The sequence below is a fragment of the Lactuca saligna genome, chromosome 4 (genome assembly GCF_052625555.1).
Source record: "Lactuca saligna cultivar CGN05327 chromosome 4, ASM5262555v1, whole genome shotgun sequence".
Classification (NCBI taxonomy): Eukaryota; Viridiplantae; Streptophyta; class Magnoliopsida; order Asterales; family Asteraceae; genus Lactuca; species Lactuca saligna.
In genome coordinates this window covers 42,796,509-42,821,097 of record NC_136420.1, presented here as the reverse complement: position 1 = coordinate 42,821,097, position 24,589 = coordinate 42,796,509, and the positions used below count along the sequence as shown (strand labels likewise).

General features: G+C 31.8%; 1 protein-coding gene and 1 long non-coding RNA gene across 3 annotated transcripts; one reads left to right on the top strand and one right to left on the bottom strand.

Moving 5' to 3' along the window:
* Positions 1-1,891: 1,891 nt before the first annotated feature.
* Positions 1,892-3,377, bottom strand: LOC145038454 (uncharacterized). Of its 2 annotated transcripts, none has more exons than XR_013679382.1 (3): positions 2,944-3,377; positions 2,312-2,436; positions 1,892-2,203 (listed from the first exon to the last, which is right to left on the bottom strand). It is a non-coding gene; the product is annotated as an uncharacterized LOC145038454 (long non-coding RNA). The 2 variants fall into 2 exon arrangements; XR_013679381.1 differs by having other exon boundaries at positions 2,340-2,436; positions 2,944-3,376.
* A 15,110-nt stretch (positions 3,378-18,487) lies between these two features.
* On the top strand, positions 18,488-23,604 carry LOC145039534 (uncharacterized). The gene is made up of 4 exons (XM_078987571.1): positions 18,488-18,612; positions 22,228-22,393; positions 22,491-23,154; positions 23,225-23,604. The coding sequence occupies exons 1-4, from the start codon at positions 18,488-18,490 to the stop codon at positions 23,602-23,604; spliced, it is 1,335 nt and encodes a 444-aa protein (XP_078843697.1).
* Positions 23,605-24,589: the final 985 nt, after the last annotated feature.

Genomic DNA, 24,589 nt, shown 5'->3' with positions numbered 1-24,589 from the left:
TGTTCAAATGAGCGAACGCGTGGCTCAATGGGTGGATAAGGACAATCTCTATTTCTTTCATATTAGTTTATTAGACGTTTAAAGCTTTGAAATGTTCTTTTTCTTGGATATAGAACCCTATTTTAACTGACTACTTGAAATCGGTTCTTTTTTCCCCCAACTAATTGTTCGTGATTTTATATCACTAATGTTATTTAAGTGTAATAGAATTAATTTGTTGATCAATATCACTTTGACAATTATTGAACAAATCGTTATGGTGTGGAGTGCATATTTGTTTAATTTTGTCTTTGTTGAAAGTATACTGCTATTTAGAGGCGAAACCCCAAAACCGACGGGGGTCCGGAGGCAGCGCCCCTGGGAGCGGGGTCCAAGGGGCAGAGCCCCTGGCTGGGAACAGTTTGTGGATTTAAGGTTGTTTATGACTGTTTGCGGATAGTTTTATGACATAAAACTGTTATGTGACAATTTTAAGACAGGAAGTTTTATGTTATATGATCATATCCGAATCTGTGGTTGGTACACTTCTTCATAACATCAAAACATTATCTCTTCTGTTTTCTTTCAATTCTGAGTCTTATCTGATTAAAGATTAAAAGTACCACCAAAATACTTTAATCTGAAAGTGAAAACCACAATTCTTAGAATTTCCAAGTTTAATCTATACCCCAATTCTAACACGTATTGGCTTATTGCTAGCCGTATACACAATTCCACATTTCACACAAAGAAAAAAAAAATCGATGGTCATTGAGGTGCTTTGGTGTAGGCCTGTAGAATGTTCCTATAACTACAAGTCCACAAAATATCCGTGAGGGCCTAAGACCCCACTTCTCAGTCTCATACATTGAATCCACCTCTTATCCACCTAAATATCTGATGTTAACTACTTAACTTATATTCGATAATACAATTAATATAATCACGACAACATAAAACATGATTAATAAATTCAATAATATAATATTATTATAAATATCACCCAACAATTTACTTATTTTACCTGATAAAACTCATTCTCAAATACACATGCCTTTTGTTGGAAAACTAGGAGTTGCAAACTTGTACGATGTTGCAGAAAGTCTAGATAAGCCTAAACGGAAAAATAACAACGTGCTTTTGGATTGATATTATAGAATTTGGTTAAAACATTATTTGGAGTTAAATTTGTGGACATACAAATAATTTTAGTAGTTGTTTACTTTTTATAAGAATAAACTAAGTTATAACATGTGTACTATACCGGGATAACATAAAACAATGTTGAAAGTTATTAGGCATTATAGTTAATAATATATTTGCTACAATTATTTTTAAAGGTTTCGATGTTTTATCCGTAACTATATAATTATTAGTTTAAATTACTTTTGCATATTTTGAATATATGAGCAAACGTTCCATGTGTTTACATGAAAAAAATAAAAATTAATACATTAACATTTTTAACCCATATTTATGAAACGACATTTAATAAACAGATTAGACACAACCATCAAATTAACACGAATTTTTTTATAAATTGTCCATTCTTACAAAGCACATTATCTTTTATTTGTACTTTGTAATTATGAGCATTTGTTTGTAAGTAAAAAAAGTCATATGAAAATAACACATTCTTTCCTTTTTAACAATTATAAAAATTTATTTAAATATTTACTATCAAATGAAAGGGCTTAAATAGTTCGAAAGTTGCACTCAGTGTAATTAAATTTAAATGTTAAATAAAATCTTCTAAATTCGACACTGAATAAACTCATTAGCCACAAACATTCAAGAGTAAACTCTTATGTGTGAATTTCAATTCAAATGGCTACAGCCACACACAAGGAATATCAATCCCGAATCCTTTAACAAAATGAAACCTTTGAAGGAGCAATCTCGTTCTAATTCATAGTACATAATGAAATCGTTACATTAAATTGTTCAAAATCGTAGAATTTTACACAATGGCAATGTACTTACAACACCTTACCCATAAAAGCAATACACTTAGATTATGAACATCTGCATATTGAGGGCTCTTGCACTTTGGACTTACATAAAAATTTCTCATAAAAACGCTATCAATCAAAAGAGAATTAATGTTGATTCATAATGGAATTAATGTTTTGACCAATAACAATGAATATCTCTTTGGTTGAGATATTTGACCAACATAACATTTTTCCTTCTGTTAACGCTCAAATGTACCTGAGTCCTTTCTCTGATTCCAAAAACATTAATATTAGTTTCAAAGACCCAAATCGCAGAATCAAAGAGGAGTATAAACTTTTAAAACAAAATAAAAGAACATAATTACACAAGAAATTACGTTGTTTCTAAATACATGGAATACCAACTTTTTATGATAATTTGTCCCACTGACGCATCAACCTTCACATGGTTATGAGTTTTTGGTTTCTAAAAAGACCACTTAAATATCAAGATTAGATGAACCTGGAAATCAAACAAAAAACATTTGAGTTTCATCATTTTCAACCTTGTCCTTTGTATAGATTATTTAAGCTATTAATTCCAAGTAAAAAGTAAAAGTGGAAATGAATCAAAGAAAATTACAATAGAATATTTCCAACTAATACCAGAAAACCAAAAAAGACCACTACCCGATATTTCATATTTCACTCTAGCATTTTAGCAAACACTTGACGGGCAAGAAATGCAAGATTATATCCATGCACTTCTCCAACACTGAAGTCACATAATGTTATACTGAAAGAATGTCACACTCACAATTACCAAGTACATGTCCACCAACCTTGAACAATTACTGGGATTGAATTCGTACGATCGTTTAAATTCAAAAATTAAAATGTTAGCCGTTCACAAAAAAATACGAAGAACACGATCAAACTTTCTCACAATTAACTTGCGATATAATATAATATCTATAAGTAGACATTGGATAAAATACAAAATAGTAAGATCGAAAGAGGATCAAATCACCTTGAAGATCCTTGAGCTATTAAAATCGAAAATATTCTGAATAATCGGAAGGGATATATAGTTAAATGAAGAGATCGGATATGAGTTTAGTAGAGGGAATCAGGGTGGAGGAGCAACATAGAGAAGATGAAGGCTACCCATCGAACAGCTTGCATATAGTAAAACATACCTTCTTGAATTATTACTATGTCTTGCTTTGTTGAAACATATTTCAGATACTTGAACGGCCTTAAGCCCTTTGATTTTAGGTTTTTTTGTAAAATGATAATGTGGGATTCATGCGATGATAGAGGGGGAGATGGGCGGATTTGAAGAGGGATTGCCGAGATTTAGGAGGAACGTATACGATTTCGATCCATAGAAATACAATATTCAAATTTTGAAATCGAATTAGGTTTACTGGTGTGACAATTTGCATTCATTTAAGGGAATTAAAATGGAAATAATTAAAATGCCAAAATGTATCCTTAATTGTGAACAAATATTATGTAAAAATCAGTTGTTTACAACCAAAGTATTGGGTTATAAATTATAATTTATGAGCGGGAAAAAATTGGTGAGTTCTAAGAAAAGGCCAAGTGGCAAGAAAAGGGGTTAAAATAATGACATGTGTCAATTTTGGGATTCATTTATTAGGAAGAAGGTAGATAATAAATTAGTCAAATTTAGTATCTCATGAATAAGATGATACTTAAAGCATCAACTTCAATGGACAAAATCATAGGTTTTATTAAATTCTTGTGGGTTTGAAAGTTCTTAAAACTTCATATTTCACCAACATGGTGTTACAAATTGGGATCTTAAGAATATAAATATAATTTGATAGTTAGTGGATCGTGATTGCAATTACTTTTCAAAATCTGTGATTTCAACCCTATAGACTGGGGTATCACCAAATCAGATTTGGGATAATCCAAAGAACTTCAATTTAGAAGTCATCTCACTTCTAAATAAGAAACACAAAAAATATCTTGCAGTTTTCGTGTTCTTAAGAGATAGAACAAATCAATGTATGATTTTCGTGTATGTAAGTTCCAACCTGTTTTCTGGAATCAGAAAATGTTCTTATAGTGCAAGGAAAGTAGTTAAGCGGAAGTTGTATGCTTTTTGGCACCGAAAATCATTGGTTATTAAGACATAACCAACTCATGACATCATAATGATATCATTAATAATTTTGGAAGGAAAATGCATGGCTAGAGTCATACTTGACATTGAAATTCGTTTAGGTTTCGAGGCGCTGCACCTTGGAACCTTGTCCTGCACCTATGGGTGTTACCCCTAGACCCTCGTATTCCTAAGTTCACATGTATCACTCCGAGCGTGCACCCCACACCTCCTATCTTGATTAGTAAAAAGAGCTCAACTTATCTCATCATTAATAATAATTACACCAAAATAGGTTTATAATATTAAAATCCTCAAAATTCCTCCCCTATTTTATTGTAATCCTCAATTAACTAAAAACAAACACAAAGCAAAGTTATGCATAAATGAAAGTATCTTGAAGATTGAATTTTCATAATAATATAATATACATGACACATACTCAAGAATCAGGGTGTACTAAGGATTGAATCGATCAACTCATTCGAGTAACTTGAAGATACTATACACAAAAGTTAAACACAATATCAAATGTTTCATACTAGACACTATTACAACCATGTGTCCTATACATTCATGTGTGCACAAAAGCCAAGCCCAAACTTTATGAAGCAGCATCACTTCACACTCACATAATCAACCTACTTTAACTATTCATGTTATAAGCACATACCTTATGATATAGTAAAATAAAAGTATATTTTAGGATTATAAAAATAAGTTTGCGTATAATATTTATCACATTGTTATAATCCTGATTTTTTTTCATATAATATGTTATTACATTTTGCTGTAAGTCCTAAAAGTTTTTTGCTTTCATAAAAATAAGTTTTTTTCTTTCACGTTAAAAAAAGTTTTTTTATATATATTTATTTTATGTAAAATATTAAAAAATATGTTTTCATATAATATGTATGAAAACATGTTATAACAACTTAATAACATATTATACGAAAATGTATTTTTTAAATACATAAAAAAAAATATTTTAAATAAAATGAATATGTAAAAAAAGTTATGTGAAAGCAAAAAAAAAAAAAAACTTATTCTTTTATGAAAACATGAAAATATGTTTTATGATCATATAAATATAATAACATATCATACAATAACATATTTTTAAAATACATAAATAAAAAATATTTTACATAAAATAAATACATAAAATAACATATAAATTATTTGTAAGTTTTTTTTTACAATATGTAAAAATATATTTTGTTTTATTAAAAAAAAGTTTTATGAAAAAGATATTTTTTATTTATATTACGATTTCAAATAATATTAATTAGTTTTTGAAGTATAAACTGTTGGATTAGTGTCTAAGTCCATAACTATTTTGGTATGCACTTGACCCGACGGTGCATGGTCCTTTTGGGTTGCCTTCACCAAAGCAACTTGATAGGATGAATTATGGAGAGAAAGGATTAAATATGATTTAGTAATATATTATGAGAATAATATATTAAAGGAGAAATCATATTGTTTAATTAATATTATTCAATAATTAATTAAGAATTAATTTTGTGGCTAAAAGAGATTAATTAAACTTAAGGGACTGGAATTGTAATTATAAGATAATTACAATTGGGCTATGGATTACCTTATTATATAAGGTTGGACGAATTCTATGGGGAAACCCATTAGAAATCGTCCAAGGGCCTTTAAGGAAGGAGTCCATGGGTTGCTTAGAGCTTAAGCATCCAAAATAGGGTTTCCTTGTTTGATAACCCTAATAGCTTCACTATTTAAAGGTCCCTAGAGCACCAAAAACGTGTGCAAGGAACTCCTTAGGGTATTGGATGGTTTTTGGGTGTCTCCTTCTCTTCTCATCTTCATCCTCTTGCTCTTGGTGTTTGTAAACCATTAGAGGAGTGACATTTGTGACTCTAAGCTTTCTAAAGTCAATACAAGAAGGAATTGTGATTGTTATTGCTACATAACAATCAAGGTAATATCTTAAACCCATTCTTATGTTAATATTGATTATCATATGTTGGAATTAGGGTTTATAGTCTTGGATGAATTGCATGTACAATAGAGAAACCTAGATCCAAGCATTAGGGTTTGTATGAGCACATAGGATGTTCTTAATTATGTTATTTGTGGAAAAGTCAAGAATTTACCAAATAGGGAAAGTTTCTCATCGCTCAAGTTTCAATTGGATAGAGATTTGGAATCATACAACTTGGTTGCATGATGAATGAGAAATTTCATATTTAGAAATTAGACCAATTCATGGACAAAGTGTCAAGTGAAGGACTAGAAGATCGAGCACACAAGGTTGTGTGTTGGTCAAGTCCACCACAAGAGTGACAAAGATATTCGTCATGATTTACTAAAGGTTTAGTAAATATGATTATACTTATACGATTAAGTGTAATTCCGAGTTGATTGAAAGAGTTTAAATCAATAGGAGAACGAATAAGAAGAATCAAGTAGGTAGAAAGATAAAAGTTTCTCTATTCTAAGAAGAAGGGAGAGTACCTTTTATTATGTTTTATGATAGGCCTTACTGATTAAGAACTATATCTCAATTTATCCTTTAAGTAAGTCTTAGTACAATTGTATGTCTAAGAAGAGGAATCAGGAATTGAAGAAATGGTTAAATCAAGAAGTCAATCATACTTCGTTCCAAAAACAAGTCTTAAAGTTAAGATTGTGACATTGAGTGACAAGTCTTAAGAAGGTTTATAACACTCATAAAATGTTGATTATGGAAAAAGTTTTTCTTATTCTTGCACATTTGAAATTGGAAAGTTGTGATGTCTTGGATAAGACAAAGATCAACTAGGACCAAATTTTGTGAAGTGTTTTTGTCTTTATAAAAACTACACTAACTCTTGAATATTTGTTTGTCAAGAAATGTTTATTGACAAGAGAATCTTATATGTCAAGGAGTCAATGGAAGTCTTAATGGTCTTGAAAGGTTTCAAGAACAAATCAAAATAAACCTTATCGAACATCACTAGCACACGACTTGAGGTTTACAACCTATTGTGTTGACATTATCTTGTTTCTGCGCCATTCCAATCGAGTTAACTATGCATGTGAGTTCTATGGGTTCTCATTTGAATGCATAAAAGGCAAGGACCTTGGTCAATGAAAAGTACATTGATAGGAAAGGGTGAGCTGCTTAACTGCTTGGAAGACATGGTGGGCACTCGTGTTACCATAAGACAAGAAATCAAGATTGAGAAAGTTCGGTCCATATGAGTTTGAATTTGTCATAAACTTTGTTTTTGACAAATCCACATGGATAGGAACACATACACCATTAAAATCTAAGTGTCATAAGATTCCCTCCTTCATAAAAATGAATGTAAGGAAATGCTTTCACTGAAAAGAGATTTTGAGAAGATAGTGATTGTGAAAATTGGATTCTCGAATTCGATTATGGTTACGGTATCCATTTCCTTGATTCGAATTGTGAGATTTAGCAATTAGTCTTAATTGTTTAGACATACATATGAGCTATCTAAAGGAAAGGCGTATAACCTTGATAAAAGATTATCAAAGCATTAGGTATTAGAAACATGAACTTAAGAAATTCAATAGGTATTGTTTTTTTTTTTTTTTTCCGAAAGTTAAGCTGTTTCTGAATACATGTCAAAGCTAGTGGGAGCATAAGTGTTATGTTTATAATAATCATCATGATAGTGGGAGCATAAATGTTATGATTGTATGATTATTAAGGCAAGTATTGCAAGTTAGCAATATTAATTATAGAAAACAAGAGTCATACTTTGCAAAGTAGTAGGGATGTAAAGTTGTTTTGCTACAATTAAGGGAGAGAATATTGTACTTCGTTTCAAAATCTAAAGAGTAGATTGAGAAATTTTAATAAATTTAGTCAAAGGATACATAGTGTGTTTTAAATTTCGATTATGATTGAGGTACCCCTCTTCATAGTTCGAATTGTAAGAACGAGGTACATAAAATATTATGGCAAAGTATCATATCTTTATGTAAGACATTATGCATCGTGTCCCATACGCTTCGTGTATAGTATCGATTGCAAATGCTATAATATTTGACCATTCTAAAATTTTCTAAATGTCTAGCGCATTTAGAGGGAAAAGGACAAGAATCGGTTTTGACTAACATAATTAAACAACTATCAAAGGACGATCCAAAGCTTGCTAAGGATTGGTCGCTTGTGAGTAGTTGGAAGTATGATATTGGATGGAGCATATCGACATTATTATGAATAGAAAAAATTCTATTAAGAATAAGTTGTCATATGGAAAATATGGAAATGTTTCCATATTGGGAGTTGGATGTTGAAAGTCTATGTCTAGATTAGAAATTTTATGCAAAAGGATGTTCAAAGGAATGTACTTTGAGTGAGACACATCACGTCTATGGAATTGTATTGTAACAATCATAAAGAACTTTGTAATTTCATTGGCAATAGTCATTGTGACCTTAGTGCAGTGACATTACAAAAGGATCATTGCATAAAATGTTAGAATCTAATGGAATTTGATATTCTTACACTTGTGATATGGATTGGGAGTTGTGAAATGAGTATGATTGGAAATGTGATCTATTTCACAAAGTAAGAACCATAGGTAAACATTGTGTGCATGCTAAGAGCATGGGACAAGTGTTGTAATTCAAGTAAGAAGTTGATTACCCGAAACGACAAATAATGAGTAATCGATGTGGTGATAAATAAAAGGTGTTTTATTTATACTCAAAGGTTTGAGGCTATATGGAATTAGTATTATCCTTGTGTTTCACCTTGCACGTTTTGACTTCCTAAATAATTTAATAGGTTCAGAACAATCAAATTATTCAAACGGACCACAATCGTTCATATGTTGGAAGTAGATATGAAAGAAGACTGTCGTGAATTGGTGTGTGGATTGTCTAAAGAGCATTAGACATAAGCAAATGTTTGCTGCAACATTCATGGATTAAACCCACGCTCACTTGGATCACTTCATGGATTTTATCACGAGTGATTGGTGAGACGATAATATCTTATATCCTTGAAACCGAGATGTGTGAGTTGTATCTTGCGAGTCGGTTGCACATTGATAATATGTAAACACACTAGTAACTTGGTGTTATAAAACATATTGTTGTGTGTAACTTGGTGAGTAAGTGCAAGCGAGCATTGAGTCAAAGTTTATCCGTTCCTTTTATCCAAAAGTAGGATAAAAGCGATATATGTGGGCCCCTCGCTGATTTAGTGATGGCACCTAAGCGCTTGGCCAAGCCGGGACTAAATTGATGTGTTCAATTGTACTCTGTTGTCAGTCATCATAAATCTGAATTTGAGAAACAACACATAGACAGAGAGAATGATTTAGATCCATGTCTCAGTCTATATGATAATATCTAGAATGGAGGAATATATGATCCCTTATCTAAAGGACACGCGTATCTGATAAGATCAGAGTTGACAGCTGCTTTAGAAAGCTACGATTGTAGATCAGGATCTGAAGTCATACGCGGAAAAGTTATTAGACTTATCCAAGTGGGGACTATTGGATTAGTGTCTAAGTCCATAACTATTTTGGTATGTACTTGACCCAATGGTGCATGGTCATTTTGGGTTGCGTTCACCAAAGCAACTTGATAGGTTGAATTATGGAGAGAAAGGATTAAATATGATTTATTAATATATTATGAGAATAATATATTAAAGGAGAAATCATATTGTTTAATTAATATTAGTCAATAATTAATTAAGAATTAATTTTGTAGCTAAAAGAGATTAATTAAACTTAAGGGACTGGAATTGTAATTATAAGATAATTGCAATTGGGCTATGGATTACCTTATTATATAAGGTTGGACGAATTCTATAGGGAAACCCATTAGAAATCGTGCAAGGGCCTTTAAGGAAGGAGTCCATGGGTTGCTTAGGGCTTAAGCATCCAAATTAGGGTTTCCTTGTTTGATAACCCTAATAGCTTCACTATTTAAAGGTCCCTAGAGCACCAAAAATGTGGGCAAGGAACTCCTTAGGGTGTTGGACGATTTTTGGGTGTCTCCTTCTCTTCTCATCTTCATCCTCTTGCTCTTGGTGTTTGTGAACCATTAGAGGGGTGACATTTGTGACTCTAAGCTTTCTAAAGTCAATACAAGAAGGAATTGTGATTGTTATTGCTACATAACAATCAAGGTAACATCTTAAACCCGTTCTTATGTTAATATTGATTATCATATGCTGGAATTAGGGTTTATAGTCTTGGATGAATTGCATGTACAATAGAGAAACCTAGATCCAAGCATTAGGGTTTGTATGAGCACATAGGATGTTCTTATGACCAAAACACATCATAAACCATGTTTGATTCTAGCCTAATTGGTTAGGAAGTTGGATGACGGGGAGAGGGGGAGGATGTCCCAAGTTTGAATCCTACTGACTTTAGTTTTCTTGCATTTCTTTATTTTAAGACGAATTAAAAAATGATCCTTATGATTTACCAAATGTAACGAATTTAGTCATTGTGATGTGTGAAAAAACCAAAATACCATCACATGCCTTAATGGCTGAAAATGGACGACGTGAGTAAAAATGACATTCCATGTAAAACCAAACCATAGAGATAATTTGCGTCAAAAAATAGTAAGGATTGAATTTGTAAGTTTTGATAGATCACGAGAAGAATTTATATATTTTCTCTAGGAAAACACAACTTAGTGATTAAAAAAGTATCTTATAAAATGGAGGATGTGTGGCGCTTGTCTACATGGTTGATAGTTGGAGAAAGCAAGTGAGAAAAGTTGAATAAAATAGGTCTGACATTCAATGTAACATCTTGTTTCGAATTGTTCCCATTTTGGGAGGGTGATCAAGGACTGGGTATTATCAGGCTTCAGATCCTCAAGGAATTGGGTTTGGGACCCAGTTGGAGTTGGATAATGTATCTTGATTACTCTAGTATTCAATTTGAGTTTTTGGGTCAAAGGGAATTTCGGTAATTTGTCAGCACGAGCTTTTATGGAAAGTGGATTCTCTTTTGGGATATCTTGTGGAGAGTATGAATTGATAATAGTGTTGAGCATCTCAATACCTTTTCATGGATATAAAGATGGTTAGATGCAGAATTGTATCAGGTAAGTAATGATTTTTGCATGAATTAGGGTTTAGGGGAAAACCCTAGTATGTAGAGTGTATGAAGGTGGTACGCACGGGCGTGCCGAGGAAAAAGGATATACGTGAGGCGTAGTTGGAGGAACGCGCAAGGTAGGTGCGAGGTTGGGTAGGGGTGCGAGACCTTGTACGCTGGGCGTACGAGGAGGTACGCTGGGCATACGAGGGTCAGGTTGAAAACCCTAATTTTAGGGTTGTACCCTATATAAGCATAATGTTAGCCTCTTACTTCATTTCTAAGTCAGTCTCCACCCCCTAAAACCCTATAAATTGTCCTTAAGTCTTCATGGTGGCATTTTGAGCTTATGGTATCCATTTTTGGTGTGTTTGGTCCATTTCCAAGAAGATGGAGTTTGGTGCAAGGATGGGAATCAAGGAGGAGCTGATGGATCTTGCTTATGTGTCTTATTTCCATCTTGTTGGAGATAAAAAGCTTTAAACTTGATCATTGATGTCTTAGATCTATCATTTATGAGTTTTGGTTCATTTTGGTCCCAAGAATGAGATCTAGTGGTCTTGATTCCACTCCAGGAGCTTTGAGTTGCCCCTTTTAGCGTTTCTGAGGTTCAAGGTCCATAAAGTTGGCACCTTTAAAGTTTAAAACCATCCATGTTTGAGTTTGGGTCCTTTTCATGAAAGTAGAATGCCACACTTTGAGATTGGGTCTTCTTGGGGAATGCAAAGTCACCAAGTCAATGACTTTATGGTTCTAGACGTTCATTTAGAATTGGATATGTGGTTTAGACTTATGGGATCAAGAATTAAGAGCTTGATGAAGGTTTTGGCTCAATGGAGGAGTACGTTGGGCGTACAAGTCCATACGCGTAACATACAAGCCAAGCAACATGTATGCTTAGTGTACAATTGAGTACGCCCCGCGTACTCGGTCACGGGAAGTTTTGTTGTTCGGCTTCGGTGTGGGCCATCTGTTGGGATTATGTATCTCCGGCCCTATTGGGCCATAAAGTTTTGGTCTGATTATGAGTTTGAGAAGGCCCACGAAGGACATTGGTCCTAATTTGGAAAATTGGGCCATGATTTGGGCCATGAGTGGTTTTTGGTATATTGGGCTTGAGTGTTTAAGTTATTAATGGGCCATCGGAATACAAAGTGTTTTGGATTAAAAAGAATGGTTGGGCCTTAAGGTAAAGCCCATGTAAGGGGTTTTGGTCGAATTTGGAAAATTAGGCCATTGGTTGATTAATTGGCCTTTGGGCCTTTCAGATTGTAAGTTTGGGTCTTAGATTTGGACAAGGCTAGGTTAAGGGTAAAATGATCTTTTTACCCCAGGTATGGAGTTATGGTTATGGATTGGAACCCAACTGTTAATTGGCTGGTGTTTTGTTATTGATAGTTCGGAGATCTGTCAGCCAGCAGCCAATGGTGTTTCTGTAGGATTCAACAATGCGATGTGAGTCTTCTTATTAGATCCATGGGTTGAAAGCACCAATGCCGGCCCATTACATGTTATGTAGTATGCTAGTTGTTTCTGTGATACTTGCATGGAAGAACTCGGGGGGAGCCCGTGGCATTTGGATATCAGACCATTGTGGGAAGCCCATGGTATTCCAGGTATAAGACCATAGGGGAGCCCATGACATCCCAGATAAAGACCATGGGGGAGCCCATGGCAACTATATGTATATTGCATGATATTTTGTGGGTGTATGTTGTATGGTATTTTGGGGAACTCACTAAGCTTTGTGCTTACGATTTTCAGTTTATGTTTCAGGTACTACGGTTTTCAAATGGAATGGTTTGGGATGATTGCAGAGCACATACCACATGTTTCCGTTTTCTGTTAATTACTTTGATTTGTCAATGTTTTGATAAAACCTAACTACTCTGGTTTTATGGGAAGACATGTATTAACGATCTATTAATCTAAAAACCAAAAAAAAATTATGTCATGACTTTCAGGGCGTTACATTCAAAATAAAAAATCTTCTTGGGAATTTGTTTTCAAATACTTTACTGACAACTTGATAATTTTGTCTAAGAAAAATCATTTTGAATTATGATATTACAACTTACAGGTATGATAAACAAGAATCATACAACTAATATAATTTTATTACGACTTGCATTAAAACTTAAAACTTAAAGGTATGTTTCAATTTTAATGGATTGTTTGCTTTATTTTAAATTCCTTTTGAGTACCGAACAAATTAATAAATATTTTTATATTCAAAACAGAAAAAAAAATATTGTTTTAAATTTGGCCGATGACATCGAGTTATCTACGTTCAACTGAACATAATATAGTTCTTCATTTCTTCTCTAAATTATGTTTGTTGGTATGATCGATGAATTTCTCTTCATAGTTTGTTTGTTGTAATGTTTGCTACTTGGCTCCTTGTACTTTGTTTTTTGTTTGGCTTCCGGCTAGAGTCTTAAAGAATTTGGCATTGAAAAAACTAAAAACATCAATTGATCCCTAAATCAAATAATAAAAGTTTTATGAGGGAAGAATTCATTGGGTTGCTTGGGATACGGTGACAAAACCTAAAAACAAAGGTGTTCTTGGTGCGGGAAGCCTTCATTCTATGAATATTATTGCTCTCCTTGCTAAATGGTGGTAATGGTCGAAATTTGAGAATAATGTCTTATGGGCCTCTTTGTATTAAAGTCTTGCATAAGGTTAAATGCATTAATGGGGAACCTTTTGCTAGATGTGGCATCTCGGGCATTTGGCTCTCAGTCTATAAAATAAATGAGGAACTTGGAGAATGATATTTATCTCTTGAAGACATTTTTTATAAGAAATTGGGGGATGGAAATCTCACCCACTTTCGAAAAGACTTAAAGAATCTTTTTCGAACTTATACAAGCTTGAAGCTAATATAAATTGATTGGTTTGGAGAAGGATTTCTGGTGTAAATGTTGAGGAAACAACTGAGAAGGGGCACTAAAAGAGACAAGTTGGTTGTTTTGACTGAGGTTGTGCAGGAGGTAAAGCTTAGCGCAAACTCTGACTCTTGGCTTTGGAAGGCGGATCCCACATGTGTTTTTTCGGCCCGCTCTTTGAGGAATCTGATGTCGAATAAATTGAGGGATGACAGCCTTTTCTGTAATTTTAAGTGGGTAAGTTGGGTTCCAGTCAAAACTAATTGTTTTGTTTGGAGATTGATCTTGAATAGAGTTCTTGTGGCTTGTACTTTGGGTTTAGCCTCCATTGTTTGTCATATGTGTAACAACGAAGACTAAAATGTTGAGCATCTATTTTTCAAATGTGACTTCTCTATTCACATGTGGAAATGGTTTTTAGTTTGGAGTGGTATCTTGCATTCGATTCCCTATAACAGGTTAGAGTTCCTCATTGCTTTGAAGACTGCAACTTCAGGGAAAAACAAAAAGAAGCTCAGTTTGACCTTATATTACTCTTTGGTTCGGATGATTCAGAAGACACGAAACTCTTTGATTTTTAAGAAGTTGAGATGTTCTCCAATGTAGGCGGCAAATGATTTCCAATTGATAGCGTTTGATTGGATGAAACATAGATCACGTTTTAATTTTATTAGTTGCTTCTATTGGTGTATTTCTCCTTTTATTTAAGGCTTGTAACTTTTAATGCGTGTACTTTGTTTTGTCTAGCTTCTTGCTAGCCTCTTTTAAAGCATTTGCCGGAAAAAAAAAGTTGGGAATTTTTTTACACATCAATCTAATATTACCCTACTATACACCAATCTATTTTAATCTATTCCCAATGCAGTTTAAATTTCAAAAAAAAAAATCTTTATTAATTTTTTTAGATAGGATCCTCATTTCTTTTATTAAAAAAAAATGTTGTACACACCATTTTTTGGATGCCACAAAACTTTAATACATTATTCTTTTTAAATTAATAAAAATACCAACATAGGTCATGGGTTTATTAGTTTTTCCTAAAAAAAGTTTACTACTAATCAGTGTTTTAAAAGGCGCGCCAAAGTGCGTCATGGCGTGAGGCGCGGCGTCGCCGTTACGAAAAGCTTCATAACGTTGCTGTTAGGCGTGACGCGTTATGGCGTATGTTTTTTCGTTTGAGACACGTTTTTTTTGCTCTTTTTTATACCTTTTCTAATCGGACATACAAGTATTGTGTTTTTTTATTAACTTTCTATTATTAGTTGTTGATATAACACTTCTAAAACTAGGTATATGTGATATAAATTTATATTTATGCGGTAATATAATTATAAATTAATACAAAATCGCCGCCTTACATCACGCCTTGAAAAACGTCATGGCTCGCAATAACTCGTTAAGCTTGAGGCTTGGCTTTGCCGCCACGCCACACCTCACGCCTTTTAGAACCTTGCTACTAATAGATATATATGTTTAATTAAAGTAAAATACAAAATTTAATCATATTATGTTTTAGTTCTTTATATTTTATCTTGTAGTGTTTTTTATTTTGCAAAATAAAAAAAAAATATCTTTGATTGGTATTTATTGGTTTATTAATATAAACAATTAATTTATTATTATAAAAGGATATGGTTGTTTAGTAATTTTTTAAGTAATGATTAAAAAAAATATTTAATAATCAAATAATAAAATGTTTTAATTTTTACTTGTTTAATATATTATTTAACAAATAATTTTTTATGTATAAATAAAAACTGATTATAAAAACAAATTCATCAAAATAATATTGTTTTTATTTATCAAAAAAATGTATTTGCCATAGAAAAAATGATGTAAATATTAAAATATGAAAAACCATCCCCAAATATGAAGTTTCAAACGTTGTAAAAATTATTCTTAACTTTTTTACAACTCATAAATATTTTTTTAAAAAGTCTTTTTTTTTTTTTTTTGTGAAAAAAGTGTAATAAAATATGTTCATTGTGAAATGAATAAATATAAAGTTTCAAACATAGTAAAAAGTTTAAAGAAAGCTTGAAAAAAATAAGAACAATTATAAAAAAAAATTGTAAAAACCGTTAAGTAAAAGCTTATGTAAAAGTTTTAAAAGATTAAAATATCATAAACATTTAAAGAAAACTTAAAAATATGTGTAAGTAAAAAAAAAGTTAAAAGTAACGAAAAATATTAATAAAAAGTTTGTAAATCAATTTAAAAAGTATGATGTTTTGTTTTAAAAAAAGGACTTATAATAAATAGTAATATATATATATATATATATATATATATATATATATATATATATATATATATATATATATATATATATATATATATATATATATATATATATAAAGTTTGTAGGTTTATGAAAAAAAAAACAAAGATAAAAAAATGATGAAAATTTATTTGGAATTTTTTTAATATATTTGTATTATTATATTATAAAAACAATATTATTGTTATTTTTTTTATCTAAATAGAAAAATAAGTTTAAAAATAGTTAAAACGAAAATTATAATATTAATATTAAATTTTTAATTATTATGTTATAATAAAGTAAAATATAAAAGTTAGTAAAAATGATAATTATATCATAATGATTACTTAAAAATAAAGTTAATGACGTGTATGATGTATACAAGATGGTGTGTTAGGCTGGTGGGTATGGGTGCGGTCCAAGACCGCACTCCGTGCCACATAGGACGCGAACACCGCCCCCAGACTGCGGTTTGGTGCGGTCTTGGCCGCAATGCGGTCCTCCAGTACTGTGAGTTTTTTTTTTTTTTTTACATATCAAATTTTTTTTTTTCACAACACAATCTCCTCTATCTCTCAAATTTTTTTTTTTAAATCACCACTCTCTCAAAAATAAAAAATTTAAATGTCATGTTTTTTTTTTTTTTTTTTAAAGTAATCGCAATGTACTGTTTTTTTTTTAACTTCAAATAATAAAAAATTATGTTTTTTTATTAAAATAGAAGTTATATTAAATTAAAATAGTTAAAAAAAAGTTTTATTAAATTAAAATATCAAAAAAAAAAAAAAAAGTGTACCACCACACCCTTAGTGTGACATGAAACCACACTTGAGTGGTAAAAAGTGACATGGTGCTTATGGGGCGGAGGAGGGAATGCGGTTTCGATAGCACCACTCCCTCCAGCCATAGTAGAACTTTAAATCTAAAGATGTATGATAATGGTATCTCTATAAGAGAGGACCTAAAAAATGTTTTTAGAGGGGAATTAGTAGGTTTTAGAACCTATAACAATGGATATTTTCAATGATACTTTTTGATATTTTGGGCGATTTAAAAATTTTGGATTATAAATCAATAAATCATTGCATTATTTTTTTATTACATGAATAAATGAATAATCGCTGTTGGAGTTGTTGTAATCCATTAACTATTTAATTATTTATAATGATATCTCTTTTCAAAATTCCTTTAACTACTAGAGGGGGATTAGCACTACCCTTTCAATCATTTCCTGTTAGATTCCGTGGAAATAATTAGCGAATAATATTTTCATAATACAAATTTAGAATATTAGTCTTTTTCGTTATTTGGCTATCATTTTATTGATTTTTTTATGGAGGTTTCCAATCCCAACAAAATCTACATAATTATATGGGGACAATCACGGGGTATACCCGTATGCTATGTCTAACGTAAGAGTAACACATTATTGTTTATAAAAAAAATCATATGAATTATATTAAAAAAATCATAATTACAAATTCCTAAACGTTGCAAAGAATTATTGATTGATTTTAATGCCCAATTATTATTTCTTCTTCATTTTTTATAGCTTTGTGATTTTGTCTTACTTTGACTTTGATGTCAAACAAACTATATGTATCAGTTATAAACTTCATGCGAACGTAACAGATTTGTGATGAGTTATAAACTTCATTCGAACGTAACAGATTTGTGATGAGTTGTTGATCATTTACATCAAAAGATACGCTAAATATTATTAATACAAAATTGTGTTGCATATTAATTTTTTAGAGTTCAAATTAATATCATAATGCATAATCAAAATAAAAGAATTATTTTTCCTACTTAACTAGATGTGCCGTTCTAAAAGAAATATATAAAAAAAATTACTAGATGTTATATGTTAAGGCCTTATGGTATGATTGACTAAAACACGCATAGATTCTAATTTAGCATGCCAACCTACGTGTGAACACCATCCCAGGTATGTATAGGTGGCATATGGCGTAGTCCCATCCACGAACGAAGACAATGAATCAGGTGAGGAGAGAGAAAGCAACTGTCGCTTATTCGACGTTTAATCAACTTAAAAAACATATTATTAAGCCTTTAAATTTAAATAACTTCTTACATCTTTTACCTATATATACTACATATTTTACGACAAAATTGCAAAAATGGTCCCTGTAGTATGTAAATTTTTGGGGTTTTAGTCCAAACCCCGAGTTTTTTACGACAAAATTGCAAAAATGGTCCCTGTGGTGACTGATTATCGGAATAGGAGATGGGAAAGAGAGGGCTTTTGGTCAAATATGGTGGCTAATGGTGGTGATTCACGGTGGTCCAAGGCTACCGGTCGTGGGTTTATGGCAGGGTAATGGTGGTGCAGGAACGATGATGCAATGGTGGTGTTAATGATGATAATGCATGCTTTCTTTTATAACCACTAACGCTAAGCATAGAGGTGAAGGTGGTGAATGGAGAGAGAGAGAGAGAGAGAGAGAGAGAGAGAGAGAGAGAGAGAGAGAGAGAGAGAGAGAGAGAGAGAGACCTTTTTATAATTATAAAAATAAACAAATAGGTATTATTTTTTTAAATGGGGATATATTTTTTTCAATTGCAAAACTAGTCCCTTAAAAGTGAAAAGACAAATATACGCTCACGTGGGTGGTACATGATATAACACCTGGTTTCTGGTATGTATTTTAATCTAAGTATTTTTGCATTTTTTTTAGCTGGAACTCGGCGACGTGTATGCCCGATTCGCCGAGTAGAGACGAGATATCGAGCACGTTTAAGTTGGGGACTCGACGAGTCCATATCCTGGACTCGGCGAGTCCGCCAATCTGGATGAAATCCTAATTTCATATACAATGTTGTATAAATCATGATTATATTTCATTCATTCATACTCGTACATAGGTAAAGAGACTACATATACATATATATATATATATATATATATATATATATATATATATATATATATATATATATATATATATATATATATATATATATATATGCAATTTTTTCACCATAAAGATGTATAAATATAAATGTTCTTTAGATGGTTTGGAAAAGGGATATATTTAATATATTTTTTGATGTTCTTTTATATGTTATATGTTATTTTATGGTGTCTAACCATTATATGACTTACTAAGTTTTCCATCCTAAGGTATTATTTTGACATATACATATATGAAAACCATGCATTATGGTATGTATGGATTGAAAAGAAAAGATAGTCACACAAACATAAGTTTTTTTTTTCGAAAATAATGAAAATATAAAGGTCTTTTTCTAAGAAAAACAAAAGATCTCAAGATAATTTCTTTTAGAGAAATTTACAAAAATAGCCATTTACACTAATGATATTACAAAAATAGTCAAAAAAAATCGAAATTACAAAAATAGCCACTAATTTCGCAGATGAGAAGGTCCCATCTGCGAAATGGGCTTCTCATCTGCGAAAGTATAAGTACCTAAAGCACAACTGTGCTTTAAGTACTTGTACTTTCGCAGATGAGAAGGCCCATCTGCGAAATGGGCTCTCATCTGCGAAATACCATCGATTTTCACTATAAAAACGTTTTTTTTTCTTCATTTTTCACTCTTCTCTACACAAAAACTCTCTCTAACTTTGGGCTTATCTCGGAATTTTGGCTAGTTTTTGAAGAAAATTGAGGATTATGTCAACAATCCCGCAAATATGGTTAGATTTTAACTCTTTTAATGTCAACAATCTCTTTATTTTATCATTTGTTGTATTATTTAGTGTTAAAAAAGGGTAATTTTGTTGTGTTTGATAGTTTTAATATTTTTTTAGTATACTTGAAGTTTAAATGCAAGTAGATACAAGTAGAGACTGCGTAGATAATGTTTACAATTTGTTATTTTTGTTGTTTTTTTAGTTGTTGTATAACCTGAAATCTTGTATATTCTAATCGTATAGTTGTTTATATAAAGTGCAAAATAGTCGTTTGTATATATATTTGTCGTATAGGTATAACATTTGTATAAGTTGAAAATTTGTGGTATATATATTGTTAGAAATTGTTTGTGTTTGTTGTATAAGTAAAACATTTTTATAAGTTGAAAATTTGTTGTATATATATTGTTAGAAATTGTTTGTGTTTGTCGTATAAGTAAAACATTTGTATAAGTTGAAAATTTGTTGTATATATATTGTTAGAAATTGTTTGTATTTGTCGTGTAAGTTGAAAATTTGTATAAAGTTGTCGTATAACTTGCAAAACTGTTAGTTTGTTTGTCGTTTTATTTTTAATTTTTTTTTTTGTTTATATGGTTATAAAATGTTAGTTTTAATTAGAAAGATAAAAATTGTTTATATATTTGTCGTTTAACTTGAAAATTTGTTTAAGTTGAATATTTGTCGTTGATATATTTGTCGTTTAAGTTGAAAATATGTTTAATAAAATATTTATATAATTATGTATGATATTGTTTTCTATCGTTAATATATTAGTTGTATAACTTGGAAAATTGTTTATATATGTGTATGTTATTGTTTTTTATCGGAAATATATATATTAGTAATTAAGAAATTGTATTTGCAGTTCGTAATCATATATTTAAAAAAAATATATTTTTTAGTTATCTAATTTGTTTTTGTGTTTATGGAGAAAACGTTCCATTGAATATGCAATTCATTTATGAAGAAAACGTTCCTCAACAAAGTAGTCATTTGGGAGATTGCGGTGTTTTTCTTTGTATGTTTATGGAGCAATTGGTTTCAGGTCAACCAATACGTGTTCTTATTGAGCCAAAGAACGCAGCTTTAGAGTTCTGTCTCCGGATGGCAAAAATTATTTGGGGGTCTTGTCTTGGTCTTATGTAGTTGGATTATATAAATGTATATACACATTAATGTTGGATTTCATTATTAGTTTATTTTTACAGTTTACTCAACGGACGGCAAAAAATATAACGTTACGACAATTACAACAAATTAATGACCTACTAATTACTTAACATTACATAGAACATAAGAACGACTACAACATTTGTTTTAACGTTACAAATACAACAATTTATTGACCTAACAACTTCAAAACCATAAAAACAATATTGAAAAGCTTACAACTTGTAAACAAGAACTGCCAAGAACAACACCCAACTACAAACCAACGCTATCTTTAACTTCTTATTTTCTGATTGAAAGAGCTTATTAGAGTTAGCTACTTTAGCTATTACCATAGAAGATTGGTCCTTCTCTTCATCAACCCAACTGATAAACCCGCATTTTGGTCCCTGTTAAATTTAATATTCACAGTAAGAAAATAAATTTTTGTGATGTAAACACGAGGGTTTAAATTTGAATGATGTTAACAACATGATACCAAATATGGGCAAGCGTAAAACAATCTTCCTGGGTTTTTAGATGTTCCCGAAATCCTAACAATACGTTCTCCTCCGCAATTGCAGTATGCCATTAGCCTTGTTTTTCTTATAAATAGGAGTTGCTTTCACTGATACAGTTTTCATACTGAGTGACACCCTTTTATAGAAGAAATCATGTTACAGACAAATCTTTTTGACTATGAATTGAACTGGTTTGACTATGAATTCAAAAAGTTGAACTACGAAATCCAGACAAGTACATTCTGTAGTATTGTCTTGTCGGTCAGTGAAATTTGACTATGAAATGAACTGGTTTGACTATGAATTCAAAAAGTTGAACTACGAAATCCAGACAAGTACATTATGTAGTATTGTCTTGTCGGTCAGTGAAATTTGACTATGAAATGAACTGGTTTGACTATGAATTCAAAAAGTTGAACTACGAAATCCAGACAAGTACGTTCTGTAGTATTGTCATGTCGGTCAATGAAATTTGACTATGAAATGAACTGGTTTGACTACGAATTTAAAAGGTTAAACTATGAATTGTGAACATTAGAGATACAATATTTTCTATTTATAATCTCATTTTATTGATATTGCATTTGTGTGATGATTGTAGAGCACTTTCATCGGTTTTGAAAATGAGTACTAACATCGGAAGAAGCTTTTCTCAACTACCAATTTTCTTGCATAACCTTCAACGAACAAATCCTAATACCTTCACAGCCATCAAGAAAACCAATACCAACCGCTTTCAATTCTGTTTTGTGGCTTTAGGTTGCGTGGTATAACATACTAATTTTATTGACTTATATAATATTTCATGGTAATGTATCTCGATTAGTTTTTACTCATCACTAATATGTGTTCGTTTTTATGTAGATTCGTACCTTCCTTAGGTGCATGATATCGCTGATATATGTGGGTTATTTACCCCTTATTGGGAGCTATCTGACAACAATGTACTTCGCAGTGGCTTTAGATGGAAATCATGAACCACTACTCTTAGCAATTGGTTTGGGAACCTTAGAGTGTGAAGAATCATGGAGATGGTTCATGATGAGGTTAAAAGATTATTTAGGTGACGACATAGAGGTTGGTTTCATAAGCAACCTGTGTGATAAAATAGAATTTGGTGTTTATAGTGCCTACCCGGATTCCTATCATGGATATTGTCCTAAAGATATAGCTCGAAAGATACGTGACTGTGTGGGACATAACAGTACGGAAGTTGAATCGTTGTTTTGGAAGCCATGCAATGCATATAGCGTTGATGATTTTTACTTGTGTTTGGAAAGGTTGCAAACTGCATGTAGGAAATCACCTTTCTTTTCCTTGCTTAGGAGTCCAATTTACTGGCTTGACGATATTCCGATTTCAAAATGGACACGAGCATTTTCCCCAAAAATACGCTACAATGTTAAATCGATTGACGTCCCTGAAATTTTGCAAATTATATCCAGACGTGAGTTTCCTATAACAACGATAATTGAGTTAATCACCACGTCGATACAATCAAAGTATGTTGAACGGGCCGACGTGGCGGGTAAGGGAGATTGTTTTATTTACTTTTTTTTAATGTGTTATTATTTTTATTAAAATATCAAATTTTTCAGGGAGGTTATCTGGTGGGTTGACCCCTTACGTTGAGAGTAAAGTTCAAAAATGTGTCAACAAGTCTTACAATTGGAATGCAAGACGTTTGTATGGGGATACATATCAAGTCGATGACAATTTTGCAACCACCAACGTACAACTTGAACGAAGGGTATGTAGTTGTGGTAAATGGCAAAAAAGCGGTATACCATGTGCCCACGCTATAGCATGTCTAAGAACCCGTACATCTGAATCCATAAACAGATTGGTTGATTATAAGTTCACTAGTTATGTGTATCGACTTGCATATGGATCTGAGTTGGTGAATACTATACCAACACATGTGCATTGGGAAATACCAAATGAAACGGTGGTCCTGTTACCTCCCTCAATGCAGTAGTTATTCATGTAGCACCTTTATATGTTATGTAGTATTATGTATTAGTGTCGTGTTATGTATTAGTTATCCGTGAAACCTGTTTACATTTTATGTCGTATTATGTATTAGTTATTTATGTACCTCATTCATATTTTATGACTTATTATGTATTAGTTATTTAATTTATGTCGTATTATGTATTGGCTTTTGAGGAAACAACACATATTAAAAGAAATGGACTTTTATTAAATAGTGATGCCTACAGACATACAACAACAAGCAACTTAAATAACGAAAATCCATTACCATAACCAACATGCATATTAAAAATAAGGGGCATTCTTTAAAACATTCCATGCATCTAAGTGGGTAAACTCCCTACCATCATATTCAAAACGGTATAGTTCCAAAGCCACCTGCCGTAGAATGTCTTCATCCGTATTTGCATGTTCATTATCCAACTCGTTGTAAATACGTTGAAATTCTTTCACCTTCATTTTCAAATCCAGAAACTTGGCTTTGACATCTTTTCTTCTTCGATATTGACTACGCCCTATTAAATGGTGAAACAAATGACAGACACGAGACCAAAATGATCCAGCACGAACTTGTGGGGGACCCGGTGGAAAATCCTCCTCTACAGTTATAATCCAAGCTTGAACCAAAGCGACCTCCTCTGCGTTCCTCCATGTATGTGGTGAGTCCATAATTGCAGGGAGGGAAGTAATACGAAACAACTACAACACATATTAAAATCTATTTATAACGACTCCTTCATTTCCTGCTGCAATGGCTTGTCAATTCAAGCAGCAATGTATTGTGTTGTCATTCGTTCGGGGATGACTTGTCAACTCAAACAGTGCTCTGTTATGTTATTAGTATAGTACACTGCATTCGTCAGTTAATTTTGACTATGAAATGCAGACATATTAGAAGATTGGACTGCGATTTTGTGTAGAAACTACTATAAATTGATATTATGTTACACAAATACTTTATTAAATAA

Coding starts and splice junctions, on each gene's coding strand:
- LOC145039534 (XM_078987571.1), top strand. CDS start 18,488: ATGGTCCCTGTGGTGACTGATTATCGGAATAGGAGATGGGAAAGAGAG. Junction 18,613..22,227: donor GGTCGTGGGTTTATGGCAGG/GTAATGGTGGTG, acceptor TGATGATTGTAG/AGCACTTTCATCGGTTTTGA. Junction 22,394..22,490: donor TTGTGGCTTTAGGTTGCGTG/GTATAACATACT, acceptor GTTTTTATGTAG/ATTCGTACCTTCCTTAGGTG.